Source organism: Kryptolebias marmoratus, linkage group LG24 (genome assembly GCF_001649575.2).
Source record: "Kryptolebias marmoratus isolate JLee-2015 linkage group LG24, ASM164957v2, whole genome shotgun sequence".
Lineage (NCBI taxonomy): Eukaryota > Metazoa > Chordata > Actinopteri > Cyprinodontiformes > Rivulidae > Kryptolebias > Kryptolebias marmoratus.
Genome location: NC_051453.1, coordinates 4,046,746 through 4,069,749, shown reverse-complemented (window position 1 = coordinate 4,069,749; position 23,004 = coordinate 4,046,746). Strand labels below are relative to the sequence as shown.

The window sequence follows — 23,004 nt, the reverse complement described above, 5'->3', positions numbered from 1 at the left end:
ACTAATGTTTTGATACAAGCCTCCTTTGCAGCTGATTGAAGGAGCCACAGTACTTTGAATAACCTCTTACCACCTGGACACTTTACAAAAACAAGCCTGACCTATAACAGGGATTTTTACTGTAGGTTGAGATCTAAAACAGAAGTGAGCTGATGATTCAGGGATCCTGAGATAATATTTATCACCTGCTGCCGAAAGGCGAAGGTGGGCAATAATGTTTCTGCCTGTGTCTGTTAGCAAAATATCTCATGAAACACTGGACATATTCTAATGCAACTTTTAGAAAGCTATCATTGAACGTATATTTATAACCAATTAACTTCTGGAGTCAACTCATTTCAAGATGGCTGCTACTGCCAACTGAAATGGCACACAAATATATTCAAAAATGGCTATAACTTGGTCAAATTTACATCTGTTAGGCTAAAGTTGGATGTGGTAGTAGCTGAGAGTCACCCCCAACACGTACTCTGAACAGAATATCATTTAGGTTAGACCAAAACATCTCTAACACCGTCTCTTCTCGACGTAAGATGATCTCAGTTCAAAACTCTGGCATAAGAGGGAGTAGGCGATAACCCTGGGCCTCTAATTATTGCATTTTATCTTTGATTGAAGTTTTTGAATGTGATCAGACACTCATTTAGTTAGTTTGTGGTTGAAAACAGAGGCACTACAGCGTTGCAGAGCATTAAGCTTCTGGTTTTATTTTAGATTTTATCTGAAAGTACTATATAAATGTAGGTCTTAGCCTGTATTTAGAGCTAGTTCATGTAAGAAATGAATGTTTTGATTATTTTCATTACTGGATGACATTTTAGACAAAAAGCTAAATAATTTTTGATGTATGCACATGTTCTCCTGTGTTCATATCTTTAACAGGTAACTCACAGCTTCCTATTTATCCCTGCAGGACATTACAGAGCGCCGCCTCTCAGCCCCCCCTCACTGACCTGATAACATTTATAGTTGTAATGGATTTCTTTTTATGCCTGTCATTAACTCGCAGAAAGATTGGAGAAAGAAATTGCTTGTACCTTCTTTTGTGGTATTTCAGCTTTACAGCATTATGTTCAGATATGTCACCTTCCATCAAAGCCTTTAAGGGTCCTCGTTTCACTGGTTTTGTTTTAAATGAACAGGTCTTTTTGTGGAGAAACCTTGTAGCATCAAGGACTCATAATTAATATTTAATGATGTTGAGTAAAAGCTTGGAAAGATATAATTTCTGTCCAATTATTGGCTCTGTCTCTGCCAGAGTTTTGGGGGTGATTTAGGAGACTACTTAGCTAATGTAGACAATTTCTATGAAGCTGCTTTAAATCAAATAATTTAATAATGCAGCAATAAAAGAGGTATTCACTTTAAAACTATGGGAAAAAAATAATTAATTGTCACAAAGTTTGCGCAAAATAACTTTAATGATGTGTAGAAATGCACAGTAGAAAAATTGTCACTTTTTTAATGAATACAAATAGATCCACACAAGTCCATGAACTGTTTATCAGAATCCTCGACACTGAGAGAGGGGACAAAATGTCAGGAATACCTTCACCAACACAAACTATGGACTTAAGAATAACTGCAAAATTAAATCCACACGTCTTTTTCTTTAAACAATAACTTCACAATATTACAAGTTCATGCTATTGTAGCAAGGTGAAGTCATGTGTGTAGACTGAACAATGCCAGCCTCTGTTCATCTTTAAATTGTCATTTAGCAGAAGCAAAACCAATTTAAGGAAAACACACCACATGACTCATGACAAAGCTGTTTTGAAAGAGTTTTGATAACAAAGAAAACTCTTTTTGGGAATTTTATGAAAAGTTGTTGGTCCATACTGAATAAAAACTGCAGATTTTTCTCTGAATCTGCAGTTTTTGGTGTAAGAAACCTTTAAGAAGCATTTGAAGAAAGCCTTCTGAACAGTAGATATTCCTCACAGTTTGACGCTGATTTTACTGGTGTAAAACCAACTTTAGTTGGTTTTCTTCTGTCTCTTTTTGCCGGGCGGGCTGCTGAACTGAAGGACGTTAAAGTGTATAAATAAACCCAAGAACTGCAGGAAAGCAGTCATAGACACCAGGACGGGAAACAGGTCGGGTAGATGAGGTGGTGGGTCAGAAACCACACTCAGGACGCTCAAACCAGCCATAAGAGCCACACTAATGTAGAACTGGAGGAGAAAAAGATGGAGCGGATGTTAACTAACGGAAAAGAAAACACAAACTTTTCCCTCAGAATAATGTAAAATAGACACGTCTGTGCTACTTAAGAGCTACACAAAAGGAAATATGAAGGATCTTAAATTTCCCCAACTCTAAACAAACTGGGCGTTAGAACTAAGAGGTATATTTTTCAATTACTACTACATGTTTTTAAACTTTATTTATATTTTATTGATCAGTAACAGTTTTTGTCTAAATAGTAAAAAATTTACAGCGGCTCGTGCAAATGCCGTTTTTTAAACCTTTGATGTCACTTTCATATTACACAGTTATTTACACTAAATTTTGTTGCTATTTGCAAGTGTAACGCAGCAGCAGCTAGCTGTAGCACTGGGAAGTTCCAGCATTCCGGAACTTTTTATATCTCTGCTCAAATAACTACAGATTACAACATTTACAGCGATGTAAAGGCTTATTAACTAGAGTTTGAATGAACCAGGATGAAGTTTCTGAGATTTCATTACAGCATTTATCCTCTTTGGTCTTGGTTCTGCTCAGACAAAATTATAATTTTATCAAATTAATCTATTTGTCCAAACTGAGGTTCTTCAAAAAGATATCTTCAACTGCTAAGAAATAAACTGCTCATAACCCTTCTACAGCAGAGGTTTAACCATTTGATTTACTTTAATGATGATTTGTTTTTGTGATGATTTTATTTAAAATAAAAAGGCTGAACACAGTTTCTCCCCTAGTTTCAATAACAACAATAATGTCAGCCCAATGAAAGATTAAATAAAATCTTTTGAATCACACTGAAAATTTATAACTAAATAACTGAAATTGAATTGCAGACAGAGAGGACCTTTTAAAACATCCAGTCTTTTAAATCTTATAACCACCAATTAAAATCTGTTTTCATGTTAGAGTTATTAACAGATGTAATGGTGAGAGTGAGATCATCCATGTATCTTTTTGTTTATAATCCAGAAGATAAGTCTGAGCGTTACAGAGGAAACACCTCAGGCCCACGACGCTCTGCCGCCCCAAACCCATGAAACCGGATCACCATAATCAGGGCTCACTATTTATGCTGCTTGTGTAAATAAATATATCTGGCAAACCTGTGTTAATGACATGTCCTATAAAAAGACGCCTTCTCTTAATCTCTGACACCCTACCGGTGCTGCTGTCGCTAAGGAGTTGGCGGTGAAGCCCCTTCAGACGCTGTGGAAACTCAAATAAGTGATAAATTATTGCGTGGCTGGCAGCAGCGTTCGTCCTGGGACAGCTTACACCAGCACATGATATTTATTTATACAGATGGGTCTATCTTCTGACAAGGGTGCAGTTTAGGTCCAGTGCCACTGAAAATGCAGGGCACCTGGGATCCTAATCCTAAATCCCCATTTAAATGTTACTATAAGTATAATTAGAGATTATTTTTCCTCAAAAGGTTAGATTCTGGTGCTATTAACCTGAAGGTGAATGTTAGTGTACTGGATTACAGTCTGTTTTTGAATTAAAGGTCTAAAGTAATCTGTATGACCTTTGTATGATAAAAACTAAAATCAACTTGCTTTAAAATGTGCATACAGCTGATTTAAGAGGAATTATATTTGTGTTTAATCTCTTTTTATGTTAGTAAAGTTAATTTTTGACAATGCATGATATTCTAAATCAACCAGGGACTGAATTAAAACCTAAAACTTGACTTAAAACTACAGTGGAAACCTATAAATACAGTAAATATTTTGAAGAACTATAAAGCATAATGCAATGGAATGCAATGTTTGAATGTATACCAAAGTGTAGTCTTCCATTAAATGTGACAAATTTAAAGAGATTAGGACTCCTTAAGGGTTTCTGCAATAAAAACGAGCCACACTGACCTTCCATCTCACCCCACAGGCCAGGTCCACTTTAGGAAGACAGTAAAACAGCTTCCTGTAGGCCCCGACTCGCAGCTCGTCCTCTGAGCAGTGATCGAGTGCCGACAACAAGTAGATACTCAGGAGGAAAGCCACTGAGGTCACAGCGTAGGGAATCAGCAGCCCATCTTTCAGGAAAAGAGGCAGCATGCTGCACAAAGAAACATAAACAATGATGAATTTACAAATTAGACTTCAGTCAGCCCTTTCTTATGTCTTTATCTGAGCAGAAATAAGTTTGGTATGTGTTTAGGTTTTACGTGTAGCTGAATGAGAAACACACAAATTTTTAATATTATGGGGCTCTACTAAAAAGAAATCCGTTTCATATCAGAACTGAAAGAAAATTAGAGACATTTTTGAGTTTTATTTCTTTAAAGCAGCACATGAAAATGTTCAGTGTCACAGTTGCTGAAAAGGAGCAAACAGTAAATAAAACATTTTCATCCTTCAGGCCACAATGAGTCATTTCTTCCCTGGGGGGCAGAGGACTAGAACAATAATGCAGATCTTATCTTAGTTTAACAACAGTTGGTTCATAGTAAATACACAACACCCCCACTTGTTAAAAACATTTAAAAAAGACTTTCCACTCATAACAAACTACTTATTCAAACCAAAATGTTCCAGTTAACAAATGTTCAACATTTAAGAAATACATACTTCCTTAATTTAAGCAGACTGGTTTCATTCACCAGGAAAGTGGCTCTCGCTCGAGGATTCATTCAGTCAATTCTGCTAACAAAAGATGTATTTTTTTTAAAAGACAAAGTCTGTGAAGGCTGCAGACAATGTGAAAGTCGAAGTCAGACTGTATTCTGAGAGTCAGCTCCAGAATGACCTCCTGTCCCTACACAACACACTTAGACAGCAGGCATGCAGACTATGCTGTGTAAGCCCCAGATATCCTTATACTAAACCACACGCACAACAATTAGTGCTGCCGGAAGAATTTAACAACAGCTGGGGAAAGTTAGATGCAGCATTTGCAGCCCCGCTTTTCTTTTCCAGCTCAGCCCACTTCATTCAGCTTTTCAGGATTTATGTGGTTGTTTCTGTCTGTTCATTTCTTCTATCATGTTTTGGTGATTCATATTTTAGGAAGAATCTGCCATTCAAACAGTTAAATAAAAAGCGTTGCATTTCAACCTATAAGTTAATTTTTTTTCAATCAATCTGGATTTATACTAATGTTTTAACTGCAGTAAATGAGTCTGAAAGATAATTTCTAATGCTAATGACTGAAGACAAAACTAAAAATGACTTATAAGTTAGCTTTTATATTTAGTTTGTGGTCAAATAAATGCATCTAACACACTTCCTACCTGAAAGTAGAGGCCTGCAGGAACCAAATACTCATGAATGGAAGATCATTCAGGAGGAGGCAAACTGGCCTGGAAAAAAAAAAAAAAGAGAGATACTTTCAAACACATTCTCCAAAGACCAACATTAGATCTGTCAGGTTGGACTTGAGCTAAATGCTCTTCAGCATCCACATGAATCACAGATTAACTGTCACAAGACATCAGTATGTAGCTGCACACCTTTCACCTGCAGATATGACTGTCAACCTAAATTCAATTCAATTCATTTATATAATTCCAGTCCTCAACAAATGTCATCTCAGGACACTACACAACAAAAATAAGATTCAAGTTCAAATTAGGATCTTATTTATTTATTACAAAAGGAGAATGCACATTAACAAACGTGGGTTTACCCTGTAAATGTGCCAGATTTAGCCATGGAGGCTAATTTTCATCTGCAGTCTCTGGCAGGTTGAGGGTAAAATGCATATAAAGGAATAAGAGGAAATTAAATATGCAAACAAACATAACTAATAGCACAAATGCACTAGTAGGATTATAAAGACCACATAAAAATATTAAGTAAAAACAAAACAATATGCACATACTCCGGTCTAAAGGGGTCACAGGTCTGATGTTCCTTAAAGAAGGAGTAAGTGAAAGACTTCCTTAAAGTTGGTGCTAAACTCTTCCAGTATTTCCAACCTTTTTAAAGCAGTTTGTCCAAATGCTGTACGTCAACACAACTCTTTACAGTCAGCTCCAATGATGGCCCTGGTACAGATGAATTTACAGCGTTTTACAACACATTTGTCTCAATCGTATGCATGTGTGTGTGTGTGTGTACGAGTATAAACCTGTTGTTAATCTCCACTCGCTCTAGAAGGAGCACTTTCCATCGGTCCCCAAGCCCATAATTACAGTCAGTGCTCTTTGGCGATCCTGTTACAGCCCAATAATTGATCCTGTGCAAACAACACCCCAAGCTGCTGCCTACTATTCTCTTCTAATCTCTGGACATGCATTACTGATTGATTTAGGGGGACAGGTGGGGGGATAAAACTCAATAGTTAATAAAGCAACAATCTACACTAATCTAGATTAATAGATGAGCTCAGATCTAGGAACCAGATCCCTCAAAGTCAAGTCTATCCCTGTGTTTCAGTCTCTTTCTCCAGCTTCATACACATGGGAGTAAACAATAATGAGCCACACACAGGCTCGCCTTTAAGTGTGCAAGCTCTGCATTTACCATATGACCCAGCTCTCCATTAACACATTGCCTACGACAGCGGCAGCAGGGCTTGTGTCTGTGCAGCAGTACGTGAAGTGACAGGGGTGAATAACCTCTCTGTTAGAAAGCTTTGACCTAAATAGAACTGTTGCCTTGCAGCTCCGTGACAAAAGCAGCGGGGTTAATGTCACTTTACCAGGTGCAGACATATAGAAGTTACATACCATCCTCAATGCATATCCTCAGATTTGCAGTTGGGATTAGCTGAACGACTCCATTGTGAGCAATAATTAAAGCTATATCCAATAATATTTTTGATACAAAACTACAAAACTTACAAGGCAGCCAGCAGGATGGACTTCTCATGGACTTGATAGGAGAAGAGAAAAAAGGCCAGAGATGAGTTCACCTATAAGCAAAGAGTTATTAAAACACCTACAACTAGGAAACTGAGAACTTGTGAATATAAAAAACAAGTTTAGATTAAATCAACTTTAATAACAGATTGCCACACAGGTCTCTACTCTGCAACAGGAGGCTTGAGATGGGTCACAGTAAACTCACCAAGGCCAGTTTAAAGTCCCAGAAAGTGGGCTTCATCAGCAGCTTGACAGACGAAGGCAGAGCTGCCAGGAGAGTGAAGGCAAAACTGAAACAAATGAAAAAGGAATATGATGTTACTGCAGGGGAAGAAAAAAGACTCAGAATAAAATCAGCTGCACAGCAGAGGAAGTTTGAATTTTCCGACTTTCTTCTGTTTTGGCATCTTTAAATAGCAAAACCTAAAACAACAAAACAAGATTTTTTGTAAAGTGGCACTGGGTGATCTGATTTAGATGTCACATCCATCAAGCCAGGGTTTAACCATCTCGTGTTGTTTTATTCTTTAGGACATCTCTGGTTCTGCAGCCAAACCGCCCTCCGTGTGGGAACTGACCAAATAATAATCATTCTTAAGGTTAGCAGGCATTAGTTTAACCTCTCAATTGTCACCTGCTGGGGGAAGAGGCACCAGAGGAGACCAGCTATGTGTCGGTGGGAATGTGTATAAATGTGCAGAGAGGTCAGGGGTCAGCTGTGTGTGAGGGCTACGATGTGTTCGTAGAGGTGACTAAAGTGAAACAGCAAAAATAGCTGACGAGAGAAAAAAAAACATTTGATGGTAAAACAGGAGAATAAATGAGAACGCAGCATGCATGACACTCAGTGTAATGTGTGTGTGTGTGTGTGTGTGTGTGTGTGTGTGTGTGTGTGTGTGTGTGTGTGTGTGTGTGTTGGGCAGGGCTTTGCAGGACACTTTTCACAGCTGATTCATTTTATGTTTACAGAACAGCCACACCAGAGCATTTAGCAATCCAGTCTATGTGCCAAAAACAAGAGCGTTTTTTTTATTTGTTTGAAATGCACAACAGTAAAAGAAGTCCAACTTGATCCCTGGAATTAGCAGTCTGGCAGAAACATGTCTGTGCCGCAAACACAAGACCCCTAAATTTAGGGAGGTGGGTTATTTAAGCAGGTCCCACCATGGCACAACTGTTGCATCCAATTTTTCTAACTTTAACCGCACAGAGACTCTTTAGTAAACATTTATTTAGATATTTAGATTTTTGATCTCTGTATGTAACACAATTGTCAAAACATCCCCTCAGCAATTCAATATCTCACTGCCAAAGTTTTAAAAACAAATAAGGTTTTATGTTCAGAAGCTCCTCATGAGACATTTTCGTGAGAGATGATCTTATCTGATTCACTGAATTACAGTTTTTTTATTCCCAAGGGTAAGTTTGGTTTAAATGAAAAACAAGAAGCAGGAGGGAGGGAATGAAAACAGAAAGATGACACAGAAAAACAGAAAAAGGGGTTGATGAAAGACGGGGGAGAATAAAATTCAAGTTGTTTAAACAGATAAAGGGATTACCTGAGGTAGAGCTGAGAGTCGCCTGACAGAACGGATCTGATCTTTATCAGGGTGTTCAGGCTGCACCATGTGTTGGCCACTTTATCCTATAAAACACACACACACACACACACAGAACAAAACCAACATTATTTCAAACTCAACAATGCAGCATCTGTGTAAAATCAATAGCTGACATTTCCGTGTTGAAAAGTAAAAAAGCGGAACTGTTGTAAATATTCCACCATTTCAGAAGCAACAACAACAAGAAAAAAACCCCAAAGACTTAAGAAACATTGGTACATAAATCTTTATTATAAATCAGAAACCCCCACTATTAAAGGTCGACAGGTAAACTAACTCAGGACAATTTATAAAACCTCTAAGATGAACAATTCTACAGAAATGTGATTTAATAAATGTGTAAAACATGCAAACTAACTGAATTGCTTTATTGGATTTTATCATTTATCAGGTCACATTTTCTATAAATGCCATCAGATGCCATTTTTATTACCTTAAATAAAAAAAGAGGGAAAAAACAGATACTAAAAATACAAATAATCATGATTGTTTTTTGTTTTTTTATACCAGTAACCAATTATACTCCAGATCAAAAGTGGTGCTGATGACAAAAGTCAAAACACAGCTCGCATTTTAACATTTTACAGGTTTTATAAAGAAATGTATGATACTGTCTTTTGTTGGAGCAGATAACTACTGGATCATTAATGAACACAACATAAAGTCAGGTCCGGCGGGATGGAGGACGAGTGTTGATGTGGGATCCTGTCACAACCAATAAGCTGGTTGGACATTTTTGGGTTGAAGATGGACTGGAGTTAAACTCCCAAACTGCCTGCCAGCTTCTGGAAAACTTCTTCAGCTAGTGTAAACATTGTAGCATTTAATAAGGATAAAAACAAAAATGTGCACAGCCAAACTTCTATTAGAAACACATCCCAGCTGCCTCCTTTCTCTCTAGAGAAGTTGTCTTTCACAAACGCCATCTGCTGTGAAGGACACCTGTTTTTACAGCTTTTAATCTGTTTAAACAAACTCTTACACACATCCAGAAACTGACAGGCTAAATTATTTATAAATGGCTAATTTAACTTCTTAAAGTTTAAAAAAGATAAAAATACAAAACGGTTGCAATGCAGCGTAAAAAGTCTACTTTAAAATATGTATAAAACAAAAAAGCAGTAAACTGTTACATTTAGAATGACAGAGAAAAAAAGTTATTTTGGGATTCCTAAAATTAAGATTAAGATTAAAATTTATTCATGTAACTAGTGCACAATAATTTATCATTTTAAACCAGTATATAAAACAATATTTAGAAAATCAAATCAGAGAATCTGCTCCAACAGCTGAATGCTACTTGCAATTAGCACTAAATAGAAAGTTGAATGCTTAAGCGGATGCGAAAGGATCACTTAACCAGCAGTGTGGCCATGATATCACACACCACACACGTCCAGATCAGCTTTATAATTCCTCTGTGGCTGTTTTAAGTATGATCCTATCGAGAAAATCTATTCCTGGCCTCCTCTCTCCTCTGTGTGCTACAGCTGCTTTCTGCACAACTGTGTAGATTTTAATGGCCGCCTAGTCAGCAGCATTGAGCTGTGTTATCTCAGCCCCATCCTTCGTTTTTTCCCCTCTTTACTTCTTCATTTCAAGCAACTTCCTGGACGCCGCCTGAAGGCAACACTTGAATGAGGGAGGGGGGGCTTCGACTCGAAGTTCATTCACCTAGAGGTCAGAGAGGAATTTCACAGGGAGAAGCGTTTGGTGCCATTTTTGTGAGCAGGCAGCAACATGAGACGGCAGAATGCAACCCAGTGGGTAAACTTACAACTGCTCCCTCCCAGAAGTCGCCAGGACCACCAGTCAGCAGCCCTGTCCCGTCCAACCAGCCGTCTCAGCCCGTCCCCCTCGTCAAAGGGGTCTGCTTACGTGCAGAATTTCAGCTCAGGACGACTTGAAACCTTTCATGCTGTCATCAAAGCAGTTTACAGCGTCTCTCACACCCTGTGCATTATGTTTGGATCAATTTGTCAGACAAATAGTGCCTTGACGCACGCTGCCACCTTAATTACTGTTCACATCCATAACACCGTGTAGTAGGTGCCACCTCAGTGCTACAGGGTTTCAGAAATGAGAGCTGCAAAACTTGGCTTCTGAGTCACTTTAACCCTGCTTCTTTCAGAACAGCTTTCAACACAAGGATTTCAGAAGAGTTTCAAGTTTGTTTTTTTTGTTTACTATAATCTCTTCCTTTTATAAATATTATATTTTAGTAACCAATCAATACCTGAACTAGAGGTCGACTAATACTAGTTTTTCTACGGTTGATGCCATGTAGGTATCTGAAATTATCACACACATATCTGTTTGGTTTGTTTCTCAAGATGTTGTCAGTGAAAGGGAGAAAACAGTTGTCTAATGTGCTCCGATATGCCTTTAAGTGTATCACTGGCCCCACTCATCAGTCCCTATGGCTGGAACATGGCTGAGCTATGAAGTGCTGAAAACAATCCGGCCATAAATTAGTTAGATTTATCTGTATCCTCCTTCTGTACATCATGAATCCCAACACCTCCCAGGGATAGGCTGAAACTGATCTCTTGACCTTTCACCATTTTATTCCACTGTTTTCTTTGATCCAGTGGGGTATCCATTTCCAGCCAGCTAAGCACTGGAGGCTGGAAGGGTATTCACTCTGACGAGAGTAGGGGAACGAGGAGTGCCTCACGGGTTGCATGTGACGTCAATAAAAGCATCGGTCACAGCTTTGTGTTAAATTGGTGAAAACCATTATGCAGGAATATAAACTTTAATCTAAAATGTCCCACATTAAAAAACTGCTAACTGATCCTACTTCCACAAAACATTAATACGAAAAAAAAAAATTGTTTCTCAGCTAAACTTAATACTATTACATTAATTACACCAAACAATATGAAAACTGAACCTATTTTGTGAATTTAATTTGAACTACACACAATATTAAAAAGAAAATAAATAAACAAACTTACAAATGTAAGAATTTAGCATTTTGTTTGATACAATTAAAAACAGGGAAATCCGATACTAGATGCCTGAATAACAGGAGAACCAAACATCTGTTTGATGTGGATTTAGGTCAGAGTTAAATTTCAGATTGTGCACTGTACCTCAAAAAGACCCCGAGCCACGGGAAAGATCCTCCTGACCACCTGCAAGGCCTGGCTGGGGTCAGACAGGAAGGGCAACCAGCAAAGGGCAAAAGTCACCAACACTGTAGCAGCAACTCTCACCAACAGGAAAAGCCTACATGATAACAAACAGCATCTTTTAGTGAGACATTTAAGACTTTTTCATTTAAAAAAATAAGCAATTACGTACACATATACAACTTGGGAATTAGCATTTTGCCTTAATGTGTCCGTTTTGTCTGTAATTCCTCAAACAGTTAGCACAAACTGTCTGCAAGGCCTAAATTTGGGGTTTGACCCCCCTGCCGAGGAATGCAGTGAAAGCTGCGCATCAGCTGAAACTCTTCAGCGTAGGTCAGAGTATCTTGTCAGCTGCAACTGTGAAGCTGCTGGTTAAGTTGCACACACAGGCATAGCTGAGGAGTTTGGGGATGGTGAGAGTGTCATCTGGACATATCTTCCCCGGAGAGCCTAATCCAGCTCTCCATTTGCTACTAAATGCCCTTGGTACATTGTTACTAGATAAACAGACACTGGACACACGGATAACAGCATCCAGTCTGATTACCTCAGTCATTCTGTGACTCCTGGGAAGACGCTCATCACTGACGGTACTAACATAAGTATCCAACTGACACGTTCATGCACAGAGACCAAACAATATGACCAACAAATGCACTCTTAAATAAACAAAACATCACAAACATTAATTTAAATGGGCTCGTTCTTTGGGTTTTTTAAGATTGATGTCAACACACCCACACAAAAAACTAATATGACACCAATTACAACAGTGAACATAAAAAGCAACAACATTTCATAAAACACAAGTACAAGTAGCTGAATGTTGTTTTGTTTCAAACATTTTACAGCCAGGTTTGTTGTGTTTGGCTTCATACACTCACCGCTTTATTAGAGCCACCTGTTTAATTGCTTGTTAACACAAATAGCTAATCAGCCAGTCACATGGCAGCAACTCGGTGCATTCAGGCATGTAGACACAGTGAAGACAACTTGATGAAGTTCAAACCACGGTATGCAGAGTATCATCACTGAATGCACACCACGTCCAGTCTCGAAGCAGATGGGCTTCAGCAGCTGAATACCACACCGGGTGCCACTCCTGTCTTCTAAGAACAGGAAACCAAGGCTACAACTCGCAAAGGCTCACCAAGATTGGACAATAAGATATTGCCTGGTTTGATGAGTCTCAACCTACGGGACTCCAGTGGTCTCTATAGTCACCAGACCTCAATGCAATCCAGTAACTTTTGGGATGTGTTGGAACGGGGGATTTGCATCTTGGAAGTCAAATCTGCAGCAATTGAGTGACGCCATCATGTCACTGTGGACCAAAATCTCAGAGGAACATTTCCAACACCTTGTTGAATCTACGTCACGAAGAATTATGGCAGTTCTGAAGGCAAAAGGGGGTCTGACCTAATACTAGCAAGGTGTAGCTAATGCAGTGGCCGGTGATTTTATTTCTTGAACACAAAAATTGAAGCCACGCAGAAGATCTGTTCATCTTTTCTGAAACTAAAATGGCCTCAAATCATGACAGTATTACCTCTTATGTTAATGTTCTGTCCCAATTTAATCTTTGTTTTGTATGACAATTTAAAATTTCCACCAATTTCAAACCTGCAAACTTTACTCATTCTTGAATGTTGATTTTGGAGCCGCTTTTGTTGTTGAAACAACCTCTCAGGTAATCTCTCAAACTAAACCTGAGTTAATCTGAGTTGATCTGACTGTCTGAACAAATTTCTTAACATAAAATGTCAGTTTGGGTCTTCTTTCAAACTTTGGTAAAATAACTTTGTCTAATATTGCACTTCTGACCCTTCTGAGCCCCTCAAACTCGTGCATTACTTGCATTGTCGCTTTAATTATCGTTTGCACTGTCCCTCTGGGGCAGATGGATTGTGAACAAAGTATGCCAAATGTAGACATGTATATATAAACCTGTGAAAACAACAATTAGAGAACAAAAAATAATTCAATAAAGAAATCGAAATAATGCTCACCCCCGCCCCATCAGGCCAACTTTAACACACTTCCCCAGCAGGTAACAGAAGAAGGGCAGGGCATGATACAGCTCCATCTGTTTGTAGTTGAGAGCCAGGGAGAAGGCCATGGAGCCCACCACATCCCAGCCCAGACCCAGAGCCAGGACCCCCCACAGGGCAAAGCCCAGACTCACACCATTGTACCTGATTCTGTCAAGGTTTATAATAACGACTAGTTTTAAAATTGTAATTACTAGTGTCTAAATAACAACAGCAAGAAGAAATATGGGGTGCCAAGATCACAACTTTTAAGATATTTTCTGGTACCAGCTGGTTGTACTGGTCCATCATATGCCAGATTATGTTAAACATTTTGCAGCTGTGAAAAATCCCTTAGTGTTGCTATGAGGATAAACAGTGTATTTTGTTCACACATGCTATTTATTTAGTTTAATTGTTTTACAAGTGAATAAAATATTCACTCTTTGGCTTTTAGGCTCAAAAATTTAACCCTAAATCTATCATTTCCAGAGGGTTTCGGGACATGTGGAAGAAAAGCACATCAAGGATACTGAAAATGCCCGTAGTCAATGAGAATTAGTCCTGGGTAAAGAAGAATGCAGAGAAGAGTGGAAACCTGGAATGACATATAAAATAAAATAATGTTACAGAAGAGTTTTCAGTTTAATAAAGCATAAAAAGCAGATATAAAACTACCTTTAATAGTTAACATTAAATGCAAAACCGGCATAAAATCAAGGGTTCAAAGTTAGATGAAACACAAGGATTTTTAGATTGAACTGTTGGATATCATACAGACTTTAATGCTTACCTTCTTCTTAGAGGAGCCATCAATCAAATATAAACAGTATAACACAACAGCAGGAATGTATATCAACACATCTGCTACCAAGACTGAAACAGAAGGAAAAAAAAACATTTAAATGATTAGCATTCTATTTTACATGTGTTAAAAGCTAATAAAAACATTAACAAATAAAAAAAAAACATTACTTTAGGAACAAATCTTCAATTTCCACCAAACATTGTCAAAAATGTGTTGCTTCAGTATGTAATACCCAACTTTCTTACTAAGCTAATTTCTAAAAATCTAATCTAAAAAAAAGACAAAAAAAGCTAAAACACCTAAACATACAAAAAAGAAGAATAAAAAAATGGCAGAAGAAGGCAAAGAAATGAAGCCTATCAGATGCACAAATCATTACTTAGAAATAATTATATGTTTTTCTTTAACAGTTACCCTTATTACTTGAACATAATGTATTTCCTGGAAAATTAATTTCTATAATGTCAGCACAAGAATTTATTACCATATTTACTTATAAAAAAAACAACAGCTATGAATATGTGCATTTTCCAGTACGTTTTTCCCCAGTCACCATACCTGTAGTTCGCATGAATAACTTGTGCATTGGACCCTCATAACCTCTGGATTTATGTAGCTCTACCCATTCAGGGTTTATGATCTTAGCTCTGCAAATATAAGAGGATGTTACTTTTATTTATACCTCTGTTCTTGAAACACACTAAAATAGATAAAAACACACAATACAGAGATTGCATATTTGAATACTACACTCATGATGCCATAATCACCACATCATCACAACATGAACTGTGTCGTTTCCTAGGACTGAATCTTCTTTTGCATTTTGCTTCTGTTTGTCTTTTTTTCTGTCGATTTGCTTACAAAATACAGGAGTACAATGTATATAATTGTCTCTAAATAAATAAAACACTCACATATGAGCACAGAGCCAGCTGTGGTAAGCGGTGAGAGGAGGATAGTCAAGCCCCCAGTAGTTCAAGTCATTGTCAGTAGTGTTAAAATACCTGCAGAAGTACAAAACATGTTTACAGGGGAACTGTAGAAAGCAGACACAGATCTGAAGTAAATAGTGTAGATTTGATCATAATAACTAAGGAGTACCATCACTAGTTATTTCCAGGGGTATTAACTTCACAAAACATGGAGTAAAAGTAACATTTGGTTACTAAAATAATGCTAGACAGACCATTCCTGCAGCGGGAGGTTATAAGTCACTTCTTGCCAGTGTCTTTGGGCTTCATAGTCTCCAAACATGGGAGGTTTCCCAGCACCTGAAAGCAAAATCATTCAGATGTCAGTTTGATGAAAGCTAAGATGCTAAAAAAAACCAAGATGCTAACCCAAAAAATATACATCTCAAACCAGTAAGTAAAGCCTAATAGTATCAGTGTGACGTCCTGACTCATGTGAGACAATTTCCTGTTAGTATTTATTTTACAGATAATAAAAAAGCTGCTCTGAAACGATCAGAAAGAGGAATGTTAGTGTAACATGATGTAAACATGCAGCTCCACACACTTCCTACCTGAATACGGATTTAACGAGATGCCCCATCTCACAGCGACACCAAGTAAAACGCAAATCGACACGAGACTCCACGTTTGCATAACTCCGACCGATAAAAACGAGCTTTTGTGACAGAAACGAGCGATAAAAACCCGTTCATTGAAACACTTTTGAAACTTGTTTGTACTTCCTGTACACGTCACGCAACAAGGCCCCGTTCCACCTGCTCATTGGTCAACGGGCACTGACGTTTTTCATGGAGAGTCATGAGGCGTTCATGACTACTGGGAATAAAACATTCTATCTTCTTTTGTCGATTAATTGATGAAAGGCAACAATTTTGACAATCAACATTTAACAGTTGTTAAAATTAAATAAATGAAAAGAATTTTAGAGTGACTGCTAATGTTTTTTGGAAGGTCTTTGGATTGTGTCTATAGCAGCTGATTGAAACGTTCTCTCATTTCCCAGGTACATAGAATGTAACATCAAATGGGCGAAATCACGAAGACATGCAGATCTTTGTATTCAGCATTGTCGCACTTTCTCGTTGTCGATGTTCAGTTTAAAGTTCATAAATTGCGAAATACTTTATTTTATTTAGTTTTTAAGTCAGAAAGCAAAGAATACTAAAATTAAAAGTGTTTAATAATACAACCAAAAAGACTGGTGACATAAAGGCAGACTGTGAAAACATAAAAATGAGTACATAAACAGTTATATTTAGAAATATTTTCAGTTGTGTAAACAAACAAACATTTAATCACTAATTATTATATATACAGTAAATTTGTAATTCAAACTCTCTGCATGCAAGTAGTAATAATAGTAACAGAGTGTCTCAGATTGAAGACATTTATGTCAGCCACCATATTTGATTCATCAGCAATGTAAGGTCAGCAGTCTAAAATGTAGCCTAACTAGCTGTAGCCCTCTGTACACAGACATGGCTTCCCTGCTAAACGTAAATCTGAGCTTGGAGGCATTTTCTCCTCAGTGACCTTTTCTTCTGTTGACACCATCATTGTTGTTCCCAAGGTGCCAGGATTTGTTGAGTGTGACATGTTCCTTGTGGTTGTGCCATCAATTATGCATAAATAATAATAACCTCGGACAACTGCTGATTTGCAATGACACTTCCATTATAACGGCAGTGGCCTATAACTCAGTGCTACACATTAGTTATTAATGTCTGGCCACGCCAGCTTTACTTTGTCATTTATTGCTTCATCTCTATGCCTTTTTAAATATTCAGTAACTGATGTATCTACATTTACTGTCTGTGTTCTCTGCCCAGAAAAAAGGGGGCTTGTGGTAAAGGGTGACCCAGTGCATGGAGGACTGGGCTCTGCTTTCTCAAAGTCTGAAGGTTAGATCGGATAATTTATGATATCTGAAAGCAAGAAACTCCATCATTTTGAAACAGGAAAATGAAATGAATGTTCAATTTTTACATTTACTAAGAATTTCTGTTTTGAAAACTTTTTTAAACATTCAGAATTTAGAGGAGTTGAAAAAGATACTCTGAGGGAGAGGAGCAAGCAGCCAGAGAGACGTTCATGTCTAAAACCAGTGCCATCAGTTAGTCCTCGTTTCCACGTCAAGTCGCAGGCAGGACGGCTGTGGAAAAGAACTCCAAGACCAACGAGACTGATCACTTCTCATGCATCGGACATTTCATCAACATTCCAGAACATTTCCAGAAAGTAATTTTCATTTTCACTTTCAATAAAGTAGGTTTAAATCATCAAGGTTGTTATGGTTTTGTTGTCTACAGTAAAACAGGGGATGAGTTTGTGTGATATAAATTGTTTTTCTCCAAAAACAAGTGGTGCAAAACCTAAAACAGTACACTCTCCCTGCTCTCAGAAACACTAATTAAGGATCAGTCATTCAGTTATTAATGTCAGATAGGCTGTAGTTACATTCAAGATGGATTTTTATTTAAGAGTCTCTATAGAGACTTATTAAGAGGGAATCTTGGGCCCGGGTCAAAACTGATCAATGAAGGCATTAAATATGATCACTGTGTAAGTGTTTAAGTGAATGTAAAGGAGAATATGAGAGGCATGATAACAAGCCTTGCTGCAGTCAGACATTACCTGTGCAATGTGAAGCAAAACTAAAACAATTTTAAATTATTTGAGAGATTCAAAGTCAGTAAAGAGGAAACTTCATATATTTGAAATTAATATTGTGTCTGAGGACAAAACCAGTAGAAAAATATCTAACTATCTAAAACTATCTAAATAAAACAAATAATGTTGGCTATACATCATGTTGAGACTAATTTTGTGTTTCTTTAGATTGAAGTTGGCAGATTTTTTTATTTGGGCTCTGTGTTGCACACATGCTCACCCAGGAATCCAAAGTAATGTGAGAACATTTATGAATCCACAGACTGCTGTTTGAGTTGTAATAGGCTGTGTGGTGTAGACCTGTGGGAACTCCGGCATTTCTACACCTGTGACAAACCTACACCCAGCTGAACGGGTCGCTGTCTAGCTTGTCCATTCAGCAAACATAAGGATAGGTAATTGTGTGTGATTCTGAGCTAAATGATGATTAAAAGCAATAAAAAGATGTGTGATATTTGATCAACTGAATTTAAATTATCAATTTATGTCTGTTGTTAATTATAACACTGAAGAAAATTGAGTGAATATAAAAAATGGACGAATGAATGTTTTCATTAAAGTATTTTACTTTTATTTCACCTATTGCACTCTTCTTTTTATTAATTCAAAGTTTATTTTACTGATGGCAGGATTATGCATATTATAAACACTTGTTACTCAGGTAAGTCCTATAAGCTAAGCAAGCATTTGTTTTTATTTCTTTATTGCCGAACGACAACAGAGGCCTGTTGAATTTATTCAACAAAGCTTTTGTGTGTTTCAGAATTATAAAGAGAAATGCAGATTCGCTCAAATTTATTTAAACTTTCATATGGATAAAAAAAGATGAAGTTGGGTTTTTAAAAGGTTAATCCTCTGCAGCTCATGGTATTTCACAAAAACTGAATTGATCCACTGATAAAGAGCTTGAGGCGTCAATTACCGCCCCCTAGCGGGCCTTCAGACATCCTGTCAGCCTGCAGCATCACCTGTGGGATAGCTGCACACTCTGAGACTTCACACAAACACCAGCCGTGCACTTCTCCTGAGGACTGTCTCCTCCTGCAACACAGCCATGGAAGGATGGGACTTTGTCTTAATATCGTTTTGTGAAGGTTAGGCTTTTTATCGTTTCACAATCAGGCCTCCTAAACGTAAATCACACATTAAATCAACTGTAGAGAAAAAACAAACTTGTTCGGTTTGTATCATTTGATATATTTTCAGTCCAGTTGTTTTTCCCACACTTGCATAATCACCTAAAATCAGAAATTGTTTTGTCAATAACAAACTCCACTAAAAACATTTTTAAAAATCATTATCAACTAGGATTTAATTATTACCCTATTAATAAATTTATGGTCGAATATTAGGAACAATATAAAAGAAAAAAATGTTCAGGAATAGATTCCAAAGCGTTAAACTCTATTTTTTTTATTTATGTTGTTTTATAAGTCCCTCTAAGGAGCAAACAAGATAAAATGTCAATAAAAGTGAAATAATATCCCAAACATTATTGCTATAAATAATCAGTTCAGCTGCAGTTTCTTCATAAGCAGAAGGAATCGGGTCCGCAGGAATCCCGCGGCGCTTCTGCATCATCAGCAGCTTCCTGCGGAGGCAGAGAGAGCTCCTTTCTCTTTCCCATGGGGAGAGGATAAATATAGCGCCTAAAACCCCTCTCTCTCTCTCTCTCACACACACACACACCATTTGCTGTTTGTGTAAAAGTGATTAGCCAGACACAACTGCGAATCTGTTACCTTTATAGAAGCCAAGCTGCAGAAGATTCTGTAAGACGATCCAGCTGTGATGTCGGGAAATGCATTTCATCACCCGGAAAAACTCATCTAAAATATATATTACTGTTATTACTATTATTAATTATAATAATTGTATTATTATTGCCATCCACTTGTAACAAAATAACCTTTATTTTTGTAATAATTTGTCTGTCTTCATTTAAAAAAACTGATTTAAGCAAATTTATTTGGGGAAAAAAAAAGTAAAAGCTTCTCAATTTAAACGTTTAAACCTTTTTTTATGATGCACTTTGCAGACTTTAACAATTTGTTTAACACCTTTTGCAACGCTGATAAAACTCCTACATTTAGGGAGACAATTATATTAAAAAAACTTTGGATTTCAGCTTGAAAGCTGCAATTAATTATTACAAATGTAGTACCAGAAATGGTGGAAAAAATGAGATGTGCCATGAAATAATATGCCTTTATTTTTTGCTTTACACCTCGAAGTATAATAATAATAATAATAATAATAATAATAATAATAATAATAAGTGTCGACTTGTTTAAACGACTATAGACAAAATAAATAAGCAGTTAAAAATATAATTTTTATTTTTTTTGTTGATTTTTATTTGCTTGTGAACTCGAATAAAATAATCAGATGTTGAGGCCTCACTTATTTTTCCATGTTGTAATATTTGAACTTTAATATCATAATAAAAATATAAATATACTTTAAGTCTTGTGTCGAACAGTTTAGAAAAAGAAACTTAATAAATGAAAATTTATTTTAATTCTTTCTTAAATTTATTTACAAATAACTTCAGTTTACAACACAATATAGCTACATAGAATTACATATATTTGTTTTGTTTAATATAAACAGTCTGCTTTCAGTGTTTTGTATGAAAAAAAGAAGCATCAAGTTGAGCCTCCAGTTAGAAAAAGAAAAATGAAAATAATTATCACAGATTTCAAACAGGAACAAAAAAAGAGGGAGGACAGGTCAAATCAAACAGGTAAGCTCATTCTCTTTTTACAAATATTTACAAATGTTACCTGTACAGAAAAAGCTTCCTTTTCTTTTCTTTTTTCTCTGCATTTCAACAGTTTTTATTCACGGTTTCACAGTCCAGTGCTGCTTATTGGTTTGTGCTCTTCACACCTCCTGGTAATAAGGTCTTTATATAAAAATAAGAGTTGGATTTTCTTCGCTCGGGCTGGAGTCACTGTGAAGGCCATTTGGACACCGCCGCCGCCGTGGCTGAAGGTAAAACGTGTCCAGAAATAATATTTGAAGGGACGCTGAGGATGGGCGCGATGGCGGCGGAGCCCCGGCTCAGGGAGAGGGACTGCGCGCTCAGCAGGGCCGACTGAACCGTCACCGGGGGCCGCAGGAAGGCCTGAGCGGCGCCCGGGGAGGACGACGCGGCGCTGGAGACGCCGATGATGTTCTCTATACTGAAGGACGGCCTGTTGGAAGGCTCCGACTTGATCATGGACGCCGTGCTCAGGCTGTTGAGCTGCAGCTGGAGGCTCGGGCTGAGCTGGGCGTTGAACGCTTTCCTGTTCAGCTCCGCCGAGGGCAGCAGGGGGACCCCCGGGGGCAGCATGGGCCCCACAGGTGGGATGTACGGGTACTGCAGAGCCGCTGGATGCGAGTACGCAGCCGGGTGGATCCCGTAGTGTCTCCCGTAGGGGCCTCCGAGGCTGTACGCCCCGAAACTTTGCATCATGAGCGCAGTCTGGTCCCGGAGCAGCTCCGGCTGGACTCTCTTGAACCTTTTCCTCCTCCTCAGGAAGCTGCCGTTGTCGAACATGTCCTCGGAAGCCGGGTCCAGGGTCCAGTAGTTGCCCTTCCCGGGGTTGCCGGGTTCCCGGGGGATTTTAACGAAGCAGTCATTGAGGGACAAGTTGTGCCGGATGGAGTTCTGCCACGCCGGGAACTTCTCCCGGTAATACGGGAAGCGGTTGCTGATGAACTCGCAGATGCCGCTCAGGGTGAGCTTTTTCTGCGGGCTCTGCAGGATCGCCATGGTGATCAGGGCGATGTAGGAGTAAGGCGGCTTGACCAGGCTGTTCTTGGGTTTCTGGAGCGCTCCCCCAGCCGCCGCGCTCTGGTCGTGACCCTCTCCCTTCCCGCCGGTGCCCGGCTCCCCCTCCCCGGAGCTTTCGCAGCACGGGCTCCCCCCGCCGGAGCGCATCTCCTCCTTCTCCACCTCGATCTCGTCCTCCAAGTCGTCGTCCACCGTTTCCCCGCGCAGGTCGTGCAGGATGCCTCCCCCCGGGCTGTCGCAGTCGCTGTCCACCCTCTCCATGCCCTCCTCGTCTCCCTCGCCCACCACGTCGATGTCCACGTCCTCCGCCGTGAGCACAGTTTGGCCGGACATGTCGCTGGCTCGGTCGCTGCCTCCAGACAGGGTCATCTCACGGCTTCCTCACACTTTTAGGTACAAAAAAATAACAAAAAAGACCAAAAAACTTACAGTGAAAAGAGCAGCGGCGCAGCGGGGCGTGCGGTGCAGATGAGACGTGCGCGGCCGGCGCGCACACACCGTGGCTATGCTTGTCAAGAGATCGGGTGTCTCCCAGAATCTGGATGCCAACCAGAGTCCTGCCAACTTCTGCAAATATTTCCCACTCGGAGCAGGCCTGCAGAGCGCCGCGTTCTGCCTGGAACTTGTTTGGAGAGCCTTTTTTTGCGCTCCGACGTCCTAAACGCGAGATATTTGGAAGTCGATTTAACACATGCTGCGTTTGAAGGCTTTTAACCGGGCTGTCTGATAGATTACTACTTTCCCCCCCAGTATAAGATATACTATCAGAGCTGGACACGTGGTCGGGTGACGACAAACGCCCCCCTCCTCCTCCTCCCCCTGATCCCCGTCCAGCCTGCTGCTCTCCTCTCTGTTAAACCATGCAAACTGGAGTTGTTTCGTGGATTTGTCAACAATGGGACATCAGCAGTGCTGCTTCCCGCTGATTTCTGTGTTCGTCCGTCATAGACCATTTAGCGGTGGCAGGGGGAGG

General features: G+C 38.9%; 2 protein-coding genes across 2 annotated transcripts; both read right to left on the bottom strand.

Moving 5' to 3' along the window:
• Positions 1–1,402: 1,402 nt before the first annotated feature.
• alg6 (ALG6 alpha-1,3-glucosyltransferase) lies at positions 1,403–16,329 on the bottom strand. The gene is made up of 14 exons (XM_017420400.3): positions 16,129–16,329; positions 15,790–15,874; positions 15,518–15,607; positions 15,159–15,247; positions 14,586–14,668; positions 14,326–14,390; positions 13,772–13,957; positions 11,721–11,856; positions 8,560–8,645; positions 7,206–7,290; positions 6,980–7,050; positions 5,426–5,494; positions 4,062–4,251; positions 1,403–2,177 (listed from the first exon to the last, which is right to left on the bottom strand). Exons 1-14 carry the CDS (start codon positions 16,208–16,210, stop codon positions 1,980–1,982), a joined length of 1,515 nt encoding a protein of 504 aa, XP_017275889.1. The 5' UTR covers positions 16,211–16,329; the 3' UTR covers positions 1,403–1,979.
• A 4,321-nt stretch (positions 16,330–20,650) lies between these two features.
• Positions 20,651–22,840, bottom strand: foxd3 (forkhead box D3). Its single transcript, XM_017420379.3, has one exon. The coding sequence runs from the start codon at positions 22,398–22,400 to the stop codon at positions 21,201–21,203; it is 1,200 nt and encodes a 399-aa protein (XP_017275868.1). The 5' UTR covers positions 22,401–22,840; the 3' UTR covers positions 20,651–21,200.
• Between the last annotated feature and the right edge of the window lie 164 nt (positions 22,841–23,004).

Excerpts from the sequence above, each read along its gene's own strand:
- alg6 (XM_017420400.3), bottom strand. The coding sequence starts at position 16,210 with ATGCAAACGTGGAGTCTCGTGTCGATTTGCGTTTTACTTGGTGTCGCT. Across the intron at positions 14,669-15,158 it reads GTTATTCATGCGAACTACAG|TCTTGGTAGCAGATGTGTTG; the intron begins GTATGGTGACTG and ends CTTCTGTTTCAG. Across the intron at positions 13,958-14,325 it reads ATTGACTACGGGCATTTTCA|GTACAATGGTGTGAGTCTGG; the intron begins GTATCCTTGATG and ends TGACAGAATCAG.
- foxd3 (XM_017420379.3), bottom strand. The coding sequence starts at position 22,400 with ATGACCCTGTCTGGAGGCAGCGACCGAGCCAGCGACATGTCCGGCCAA.